Genomic DNA, 11,468 nt, shown 5'->3' with positions numbered 1-11,468 from the left:
TGTTCAAAAAAATTAACATGTTTTTGAAAACACTCAAAATAACTTTTAAATAATTTAATTAATTTTTAAAATAATTATATCTTAATCAAATATATCAAATATTTATTATTTAATCAAAACATAATTCAAAATAAATTTAAAATTTTAAAAAAAATTATCCCATAAACTCTTAAGAAATTATGAAAGATGAAATTTGTTCATAATATTCTAAACAACATTCAGCCACGTGGTGAAAATTAAAAAATAAAAAGAGTAAAAGAAGATCATTTTCAACAGAACCAAACATTTCCTACATATACAAGATAACAACATTAATAACAATAAGAGGAGAGCATTGCTTTGGAGGCTTTCATGGTTATCATGAAATTCCACGAATATCATATGCTTTTAAACTTATAGAAAATTTGTACTTAAATATATACAAAACAGTAGGAAAATATGGAAGATTTCATTATGTATTTGCCTATTTACTATATGTTTACCAGGATCAGATGACTTTCTCCAGAGCTGTGCATGTATGACTTTTTATGAACTAAAACCCAACATATTCTGTATATTGGGAGTATGCTTCTGATGACATGCCGATGGGAGCCCGGATAACAATTTCAGGAAGACCGAAAGCGTCAACCAACTCCCCTGCAATCCCCCTAACTTGGAAACTCAAGTAATCAACCAACTTGTGTATTGCCTGAAATTATGATTCCATATAATGAATCCAGAATACAAAAACAGTTCTCATCTCCAATAATCTGTCTGCTTTGATCAAATCATACCTTGGCCTTATTAGGAGCAACATAATCTACATTGCGGTAAGTGCCTATGTCATTCCATATGCGGTCCAATGCATACAAGTCACACAAAAGCTTCAAAACATTACCCGTGTTTTTATCTGGGCATCTGCACAAGTACCAAGAGAGAACTAAATCTAACATTTAAGTATCCTTACTAAGTCCTGGAAAAAAAAAGGAAATTAGAATATACTTTTGAACAGCCTCTATAAATTTTGCAAGGATGACAGATTCAATATGAGACTCTGCCAGTGTCAGTAGATGATTCAAACACCGGTTCCATGCACCAAAACCACCAAGGGTCTTCGTGTGTTTGCGAAGACGCAGTCCCAAGCTTTGAAGCAATCGAGAAGTTCGGTACTGAAAAAAATTGTAATACGACCAACATAAAAGCTTGGATAATATAACATACAATAATAATAAGAATAATAATAATATGAAATGAAATGAGCGCAAGCTAACCCTGAAAGCATCCAGCTGGAAATTTGGATCCCGAAGATGCTCTTCACCTTGCCATCGAGCAGTGACTGGATTTGGCTGGGCTGTGTATGAAGCCATGGACTCTCTAAGGTAATTCCATGTCACAGTAAGAGTCCCTCCACGAAACTTTGACTTATATTGCTTCAAGAGATCACCTGCAACCTGCACAGTCAATGAATTTTTAGAAGCACTGAATTCAGTTTAAGAGAGAGACATGTAAAGTTTTGTACCTGCTGCAAGAGAACAGTGTTGTCCCCTTCAAATGTTTGAAAAATATCATGGTCATTACGGAGAACACCAAAGCGGTTGACAGCTGCATAGCCATGGCCACCACATGATTCTCTGCAAACACTGATTGATTTAGCTGTATAAGATGTCACATAAGCCTTCAGACCAGCAGATAGAGCATGAACATCACCAACAATGTCTTCATCATGAGACTTCTTCATCTCCGAGTACTTATCAATCAGATATAGGGTGGCAAAGTGGAAAGCATATGTTGATGCAAGCATGGGCATGAGCTTGTGCTGCTGAGACTGGTAATCAAGTATACTGATCTCTGGCTGCTTGGGAGGACCAAATTGCTGACGGAGTAAGGAATATCTTACAGCAATAGTGACAGAAACTTTAAGAACCCCTACAGAGGAGTAAGCAAGGCCTACTCTTCCACCTACCAGTTCCCCAAGTGTAGCAGCAAACCTCTTATTAATAGTTGGGAGAGAGCTTGTGTAAGTCCCATCACGAGAAACATCCCCGAATCGGTTCAAGAGATTGTCTCGAGGGATTCTGACAGATTGAAATCTCAGTGCACCATTATCCACCCCATTAAGGCCTACTTTGTGGCCGCAGTCATGTATCTCAACCATGGGAAGAGTATCATGGGTTTCCATGTCCCTTATGGGGACTATGAAAGCATGAACACCCATATCAATAGATTTTCCTCCTTTGCCTTGGAATGGTAAAATCAACCTGGCAAAGACGGTTGCAAACTTTCCATGAACAGCGGCATTACCTATCCACCATTTGATGGCCCCATCATTTGGTGTGTTGATTACAAATTCATCAGTGAGAGGATCAAATGTTGCAGTTGTTTGGAGGCCCTGAACATTGGATCCTGTTTACACAATGTCAAATTGCCAAATAAACTTCTAGACTTCCATATATTAATTTAATCATCTAAGATGATGTAATTACAAATCAAGGAAATAAGACACTGACCATGATGGAGTTCAGTCATAGCAAAGCAACCTGGATAATCAATATTATCAATGCCCTTAAAGTACTTTTCCTTATGTTTTTTAGTTCCTAGATTCATCACGGAGCCTCCCCAAAGACTGCATGGAAAGAGAAGAGAATCAATAGTTCAAAACAAAGCATTTTTATTTTCTTCTTTTTATTCTTTTTATTCTTTTTTTTTCTTCTTTCTTCCTTTCTTCATTCGAACTCTATAGTATCAGATAGGCAGGAACAGCCTGTATTCTAAATTTTACAGTAGGGGGCGGATATTTATGAATTCTCAATATAACCAACAGGATTTCAAAGCATTTGCGCTTACCAATGGTTTCTCGCTCCTACATGTAAATTGTGAACTTAGGTGTTAGGTTTATTTGAAAAAACAAAAATGAAATTGTTTACAATTTTAGAGAACAGCAGCGGATTAAATGATTCTGAGTACTAATCTGAATTCGAAAAAAAAACTAGAAAGCAACATAACCATGCAACATTTCATTCAAATGCTACATGCCCGCTGAATAAAGTATTATAATCCTAGAGTTAATTTTGTTAAACCGGCACCTACAGTGCCTTCTGCCAAAAAAATTGAAAAGCTTATATTAAGCGCAAGACTAAAAAGACAATTTAATCATTCGTTAGTTATTATTGTGGGGTATATAGAAGGCTTAATTATAGGTGTTTATTTTTTATGTATTTGAGATTGTATCTTATTGATTTCACAATAACATAATAAAATTTATGCCCTAATTTATGTGAAAACTTGTCTCATTCCTACCCAATCAGTGTCAAAGCAAAATCCTAGGAGTAATGGCCCTACCCAATCAGTGTCAAAGCAAAATCCTAGGAGTTCAAAGCAAAATCCTAGGAGTAATGGAGATACACAGTCACCATTCGAGCTAGCTAGAAAGCCAGTGATGAGATCATGATATATAAGGTTCCGCCTTGTGACCGAACATCACGATACAGTTGTGATTCAAGCTAGCCGGGAAGCCAACAATCGGATCACGGTGTACAAGGTTTCTCCATCATGACTGAATATCATGATAGAGTCGCGATTCAAGATAAAAGGGAAGCCAATGATGAGATCACGACGTACAGGGTTCCGACTTTGTAACCGAACTTGAACCTCACGATTCGAGCTAGCTTGGAAGCCAATGAAGGGAACGTGGCGTACATTGTTCCGCCTTCATGAGCGAACCTCACGATACAGTCGTGATTCAAGTTAGCTAAGAAGCCAACGACGAAATCGCAACATACAAAAGTTTCGCTTTTGTGATCGAAAATCATCTTGGGAATAATGGTAACCTAGAAAGTAAATGTTTTGGAAGAAAAATTAGAAAGAAAGGTAAATAAAATCTGGAAGGGATGAGCGTTTCTCGAATATGGAAGGGAGGTTCTCATCAATAGAGGGGAGATTCATAGCCCTAGAAGAAAGGATGAAGAAGACCATAGAGTTCACACAAACCCATCGTGTGATTGTGCAACAACGTTTGGAGCAAACGCGAGCGATAGTAATCAAAAGGATTCAAGCGGAATTAGGGTAGTATCTCTACCTTAGGCAGGATGAAGAAGACCATAGAGTTCACACAAACCCATCGCGTGATTGTGCAACAACGTTTGGAGCAGACGCGAGCGATAGTAATCAAAAGGATTCATGCGGAATTAGGGTAGTATCTCTACCTTAGGCAAATCTGGAGCCACGGGAACGAGCAAAGGAAGCAAGAGAGGACTCATGCGATAGAACTTGAAAAGAATAGAGTGGCATCTAGGCGAGTGAACGAATGGGGAATGGGATCAAGTGAAGGACTTTGGAGCGGATTTGAGCAGCCGCATCTAGAAGGACTTGAGCGAAATTTGGAGGTTTGGAAAGAGCGACAGAAGGCGAAACAAGAAAATGTGCGATTTGAGGCTGGAGAAGATTGATTTGAAAATTTTCTATCTGAAACAGAGAACCATGGTGGTTGGGACCCCAGCGGAGGGCTGCATCCAACTGTGTCGGTGTCTTTTGCCGTAGCAATCTTCGAGGTGGAGAGTGATTTAGGATCCTATGGGGATAGGAGAGCCAAATATGGGACAAGCTAGACTTATGGAAGAAGGGAAATCAATATAGGTTAAGGAAAGAAACCCAGCCCCCACTTCATGGGTAGAACGACCTCCGATCGAGGAAATTGAGTAGACTCATGCATAAGAAAGTTAAAGATACGGATCTTTGAAGACGATGATGCCTATGGTTGGATTCATCATGTTGAGAGATACTTTATTTTTAATAGTTGAAGGACAAAAAAAAAATGATAATGGGAGCCCAATCTTTGGAAGGGAAAAATCTAGCATGGTATCAATGGAGAGAACAATGTCAGCCAATCAGGACATGAGAAGAATTCAAAGACAGATTGTTACAACATTTCAGAACCATGCGGGACGGAATTTTACATGAGTAGTTTTTTTGCATTGGTTCAGCAAGGGTCTTTTATGGATTGTAAGGAGAAATTAGAGATGCCTCTAGCCATTTGAGAGGTATATCAAAAGTAGCGTTAGAAGAAAACTTTATGAAGGGCTTGAAACTAGAGATTCAAGTAGCACTTCATCTAATGAGACCATGAGATTGGGGAAAGCTATATAATTAGCATAATTGATTGAAGATAAAAATGCAATGTAACGGACTAATAGATGCATCAAAAGTGAGAGCCCTGCCAAAATGCAACAACCACTAAGACACCAAACACTCAAACACTAGGATTCTAAGGGCAGGCTCTATGGAACAAGAATAATGAGCTATGACCAGGCATAACATTCAAATGTTGTACATGGAAAGAAATTTAGGAGAAGCAAGCCTAAAGGTTATGTTTTCGATGTGACGAAAAGTTTGCCCTAGGACACAATTGCAAGGATCACACCTTACAAGTTCTCACAATGTATGACGAGAATAAAGGGGATGAAGAAACAGAAGAGGTTGTGATGGAGGAGGAGACAGCCTCACTTGGATGTGGCAAAAGTCATTGAATTTGTTGGCGGGGTTAGCATCGAACCACACTAAAAATTTTTGTGGGAAGATTGGAGAGCAAAAAATAGTGGTAATTATAGATGGTAGTCCACCCACAACTTCATCTCTAATCAAATAGTGAACCAATTGGGGCTTAAGATGGTTGATACAGAAAATTTTGGAGTAATGATGGAGATGGGACAAGTGGAGAAGAGCGAGAGAGTTTGAAAATGGGTAATTTTAACATTTCAATGTATTTAGGTGATGGGCAATTTTTTCTCTTGGATTTAGGGAGCACTTATGTGATATCGAGTATGAAATGGTTGCAGTTCTTAGAGAGACTAAGATGAATTGAAAACTCCTTACAATAGAGTTCTAGTAGGGAGATAAAATGTTGGTGCTTCGCATTGACCCTAATTTGTGCAAGATCTTGGAGACACTCAAGACCATGGTTAAGGCAATTAAGAACAGTAGTATTGGGATGCTTGATCGAGTTGCATAACATGGAAGAGACACAAGATACGGAGTTGGCAGAGATTCTGACACTGATCCAATAACTCCTATAATAATTTCCAGAAATTGCCCAATTACCACGCGGAATGGTGCCTCGGAGCGAACACAAGCATACAATAACCCTAAGGAGCGGGAGTTTCTCTCATCATTGTGCGCCCATATCGCTACTCTCAGAATTTCAATTCAATGCTAAAAAAGTTGGTAAACTATTTTGGTAGAAGAGAAGACGATCAAATTAAGAAGATGAAACTTAAGCTTCACATAGACTTAAAAGACCCGTTCAAAAAACTTTGTAAGAATCTAAAAATAATCATTGTTGTTTATAGTTGAAGTGATAGTAATGTCTTAGATGATAATTTTTCAGAATATAATATATGCCTAGCAACAAAAAAGGAGATGTTTTTGCATCTTACAGATGGAGAGTGGGTGACTATAATGTCAGAACATCTTAACATCGATTGGGTTGAAAGTCTAAAGCATGTTTTTGAGCATTTTATAGAAAAAACTCCTAGGTTTCATTTTGAGCATTAAAAGATCTCACTTGTATGGAACTAAAACTATGTAGATGTTGAATTTGGAAGAATACAAGCAAGATACATACTGCAACATCTATAGAAAGGTTCAATATCTAATATAATTGTTGATGTTATCCAATGCAATCGATCAGTTGAGGTCCATTTAGTGGAAGTCAGTAAGGGTACTGCAATTGATCAAATATTAGGAGAAATTGTGCACAACAAGAACATGGTTACACCATAAGATTATGTTTTACGCATAGAACACTTCCTGGGAGAGGGTGAGGATATGAAAATGTTTTTTGGAGCCACTTGAGTTAAAAGGGATGCACCAAGCATTGATAGGTGGGAAAGAAGTGTTGATTAAATGGAAATGGTTGTCAGATTATGACGCCACGTGGGAGCCGTATGACTTGATCCAACATGAGTTTCCTCTCTTCATGCTTGAGAACAATGTCCTTTAAAGAGGTTTATAATGTTAGATCGGTGCCTACAGAGCCATTCACCAAATAATTTAAAATTTTTATGTTAAGCGCAAGACTAAAAGAGTAATTTAGTCAATTATTAGTTATTACTGTGGGGTATAAATAGTGTTTAATATAATTAGGGTTATGTTATGTGTGTTGTCTTGAATCTTAGGGTTACTGTTTAGGAGAGAAGTATTACCACTCGAATTGCAAGTATTTATCTTTTATGTATTTGGAATTGTATCATTTTAATTTAACATTCGTGGAATATAATCTACTATTTATAAGATAATTTCTATGAAAAACTTCTCTTGTTTCTATGAAATTCTTTCACAATTTGCCCCTCCAAATAAGTTAAGAGATCCCTCATTTACAGTAACATAATGATTGAGATCTCATTTGGAAATAATTAGGGAGATCTTGTATAATGGCATAAGGTTTTATTAAATTTTCAAAACTAAAGTTGTAATCCAACAAGAAAGAGAGGTTTGAAAAAATGGAGAGTGGAGAGAAGTTCGGTGGTTGCTATAAAGAGCCAGGGTGATATAGAAAAAGGCTTTTTATAGGGGCCACACCTACAATATGAATGGCTTGTGCTCGTTGGGGTTTATTCTTCCATTTCTATTGAGTTGTTGTTGGGCCTTCGATACTCTACTTGGCAAGTACAAATTCTTTAAGCTTCATTGCTTTAATCAGTTCATCCACAAGATTCCATAAGACTCCATTTTTCAGTGTCATAGAAGTGATCGTGATGATATGTATAGTAATTCATGGGATCACGCAGGTGACTCCCAGCTCTCATTAGCATCGTTGCTTTGAAGTATTCATTATTTTAAATGATCTCAACTAATTCTATCATAATAACTCTTAAGGGTTATCACAATCGTGTATGAGTGTGTCGGAGGATGTAACCTTTCTTGTCTTATCAAAGCACATTGTCATCACTTTGATTGAGCAGTTGGTGCCTAAATGCTCCTCTCCAAAAAATCTTATATTTTCATGTTCTGCCTTGAAATGTAATACTTTGTTAGGTGGGATGTGAAATCTGCTTCCCCTATGTTGCTTCTCTACTCATTTGACTGCGAAGGATCTAGTCTCGCAGTTATACTCCTCCACTGCGACTTGACATTTGGTGAGTTACAACAACCTGACCAACATCATTGGTTGATAGAGGCAAAGTTCATACTTGAAGGGGCCTTCTAAGAGGCCCTAAAATAGAAATGTATAGGCAATAGCCAGCTTTAGACCATTTAAACCAAACATCTACAACTAAAAAATAATGATGAAACTCTTTAATAACTGGTCAGGCTCCAGTAGCATCTGTAACAGAATTTTAGAGTTCTTTTGGGGCTTCTATGCCCTAGTGTGTTGTGTTAGGAATATTCTCTTGAATATAATGAATGAGATGATCGCTCGCAAAGGTTGGTGAGAAAACCACTTTAAAGCAGACTCCTTCAAAATGGTAAAAATAAAAGACACTTAAGTGCATCGTAGAAACCAAGTAGGAATATACTAACTTCAAAGGAAACTAATGTTATAATGGATTTACCAATGTCTTACATTTAGTCACAATCTTTCATATATGACAACGGGATTTATTTTGCTTATTCGTGTTTTTCCTATGACCTGTTTTCTGACTTTTTCTGTACCAAATGCTTCCGTTTACTTTCCTGCAAATTATTTGAATTTCTTGTTGCAGACTCCTTTAGTTCTCCTCTTCTTTACTCTCTAGTTAGGAATTAGAGGCTCTGCTATTAGGAAGTATGTCCCATCACCATCTTTGTCTGCATGGGTTGATGGTAGCATTCGTGGGACTACTTGTTGCTTCCCTAATATTAAACTAGATGACCCGATTGGCAGCTCTACAGTAGGGGCCACTTTAGAAATATACTTCTACCTCCTTGAATATCTTCGTCATCATGGTAGTTGCAATGCCATGAGCTCCCTTTTGTCTTCCATATTTACTCACATCTCTCTGTCAATGTGCCCTTTTGTCTTCCATATCAATATTCGAAATGCTCCTCTTTTGTAGGTGGCATGTGCATGCTCACTTCACTTTTCAGGATGTAGGATCTCTATTTTTCGTGAGCACATCGTCGAGGCTGAAACACTCGAGAGAAGAAATAAAATGAGGAAGAGAGAGGGGGATGGAGGGAGAAAGAGAGAGAGTTGTGGAAGAACAGAGACTTAAATTGAGAATAATTTAGAATCGAGGCTGAAACACTCGAGAGAAGAAATAAAATGAAAAAGAGAGAGGGGGATGGAAGGAGAAAGAGAGAGAGTTGTGGAAGAATAGAGACTTAAATTGAGAATAATTTAGAGGGCTCAGAGTTAAGAGAAAAGGAGTCTCTCTTAAGAATTTTCTCCTCATATTTATGGTTCCTAGGGTACTATTGGCTTTAGTATAAGACCTGACAAAAAATTTAATAAAAATAGTATATGAAAACACTAATGAATGAAATGATCATGTTTCTAGAACAAAATATGATGTCGCAAATACAAAAGACCATTTCACCCTTGATAATGAGCCATACTATTACCTGTAACTTGTAGATTGGAGGTCCTGGGCAAGTTGCGAGTTGAAAATGGTCGAGTTTATAGTTCACCATGCCCCAGTTGGTTACTAGGTGAACTCTTTGGTTCCCTTCACCAAGTAATGAGAAGTGAATACCCAAGGTGGGTCAACACTTCAAAACTACTTTCTTAGGCGTACTCGACCATAATTTCTTCATGGGTCTCATCGATAGGTTAGTGTTATTGATATTTGTGTGGTACATAACAAGCGGTAAATAGTTTACGCTAATGTATGGGAATTGTCCTTTGTCACATCCCTACTAGGCTTGATGTACTACACAACTTTCACAGGCAACTCCACCAAAAAAAGTATGCATTTACTTTATTAAAAAATAAGCTAGACATATTTGCAACTTCTACAAGATGGATAAGATTTACTGAAAACAACATTGGCATCAAAAACAACACCCGTTGGCAAAAAAAATAATAAAGAGTATGATTGTATGGAGTTCAGAAATTACTATGCTAAAAATGGGATTCATATGGACAAAATGATCCATAGAAATTTTCAATCAAGTAAAATCACTAAATGATGACTAAGAATCTAGAAAAAAGAACTAAGAGAGCATAGTTGCATCCAAGATTCTGGAGTATATCCAGCCATCTATGACCTCGGCCGTAAAGCTTATTAAACAAACAAATAAAGAAAAAAAAATTAAAATCCAAGTATAATTTCTACCTCGCAAAACCAGTTCACAAATCCTAATTCAAGCATATGATTTGACATATGCAAAGATCAAAGCTGCACGACAATAAACTATCATTTGGAAAATTATGGGATTTAACTCCAGTAGGATTTAGTATATCCCGAATATTTGAATTTAGTAAAACCGAAGACAAAAACATTTTAAAAATTGTTTGGCGTCGAATATGTCAATCAAAAAATGTACTTGGAGAATCAAAAGAAGATACTTTTATAAATAAAAATAGTTGTTGATGGAATAATAATATACAAAATATATAAAATTTTGTTATAAAAATTGGCTCAGATCTAAAAGCTTGGAGAATTGAAAAAATTATAAAATAACCATAGAGCCTAAAAGAATAAAATGTAATGCAAAAAAAATTATTTTTAGTGAACATTATAATAAATTAGGTACTAAAGATGGTGAAATAAATATGTATAAACTAGCTAAACAAAGGAAATAGAAAAATAAGGATTTAGTGCAACTAAAATACATTAAAGATAAAAATTAAAAATTACTTTTGTTATATCAGATTAATGAACATTGGTGAGTGAAATATTGATAAACTTTTCAATGGAATGTTATAAAACAAAGATCGATTTTAGTGAACTTAATATCATAAATAATAGCAAAATGTTTATTTTTAACCGCATTAGTAAAATAAAAGTTGAGAACGCTTTAAGGAAAAAAAAATGTGAAAAATTAGTAGGACCTGATGATATTTCAATAAAACTATAGAAATTTTTAGGAGATCTTGAATTAGCTTACTAAACTTTTTAATATTATTTTAAAAACTAAAAAGATGTATGATTAGGGGAGAAATAGTCTATTGGTTTTTAATTTTAAGAATAAAGAGAATGCATATGAGTGTGCAAATTATAGAGAAATTAAGTTAATGTGTTATACATTAAAGTTATGAGCGTGAGTAATTGAACATAGGCTATGTAGTACAAAAATTTTTCAAAATCCGTTTGAAATCAAGCAAGGCAAGTTTACTATAGAAGCTAAACAGAAATACAGACAGAGGATCTACATATGATTTTTGTTGATTAAGAAAAATCTTATAATAAGGACCCGAGAGAAGTATTTTGAAGAGTTCTAGAAAAAAAAAAGATATTGATATTGCTTATATTCAAGCCATTAAAGATATGTACATTAAAGTTGTTGCTTATGTTCAAACACAAAGAGGATCAATCAAGTATTTTTTTTTTTTTTTTTGTTTGATTTATATT

The 11,468-nt window shown here is 35.9% G+C and overlaps 1 protein-coding gene across 1 annotated transcript in view; it reads right to left on the bottom strand.

The window, feature by feature from the left end:
* Positions 1 to 266: 266 nt before the first annotated feature.
* Positions 267 to 11,468, bottom strand: part of LOC110036141 (acyl-coenzyme A oxidase 2, peroxisomal) — a 23,240-nt gene continuing 12,038 nt past the window's right edge. Inside the window, exons 2-7 of the mRNA XM_020740511.1 lie at positions 2,487 to 2,602; positions 1,499 to 2,382; positions 1,251 to 1,430; positions 982 to 1,148; positions 774 to 897; positions 267 to 688 (exon numbers count right to left, since the gene is read on the bottom strand). Coding sequence (XP_020596170.1) covers positions 533 to 688; positions 774 to 897; positions 982 to 1,148; positions 1,251 to 1,430; positions 1,499 to 2,382; positions 2,487 to 2,602 — 1,627 coding nt within the window. The 3' untranslated portion in view covers positions 267 to 532. The remainder of the gene's footprint in view (positions 689 to 773; positions 898 to 981; positions 1,149 to 1,250; positions 1,431 to 1,498; positions 2,383 to 2,486; positions 2,603 to 11,468) is intronic.

This window comes from Phalaenopsis equestris, unplaced genomic scaffold (genome assembly GCF_001263595.1).
Source record: "Phalaenopsis equestris unplaced genomic scaffold, ASM126359v1 Scaffold202982, whole genome shotgun sequence".
Lineage (NCBI taxonomy): Eukaryota > Viridiplantae > Streptophyta > Magnoliopsida > Asparagales > Orchidaceae > Phalaenopsis > Phalaenopsis equestris.
This window is presented reverse-complemented; position numbering and strand designations above follow the sequence as displayed.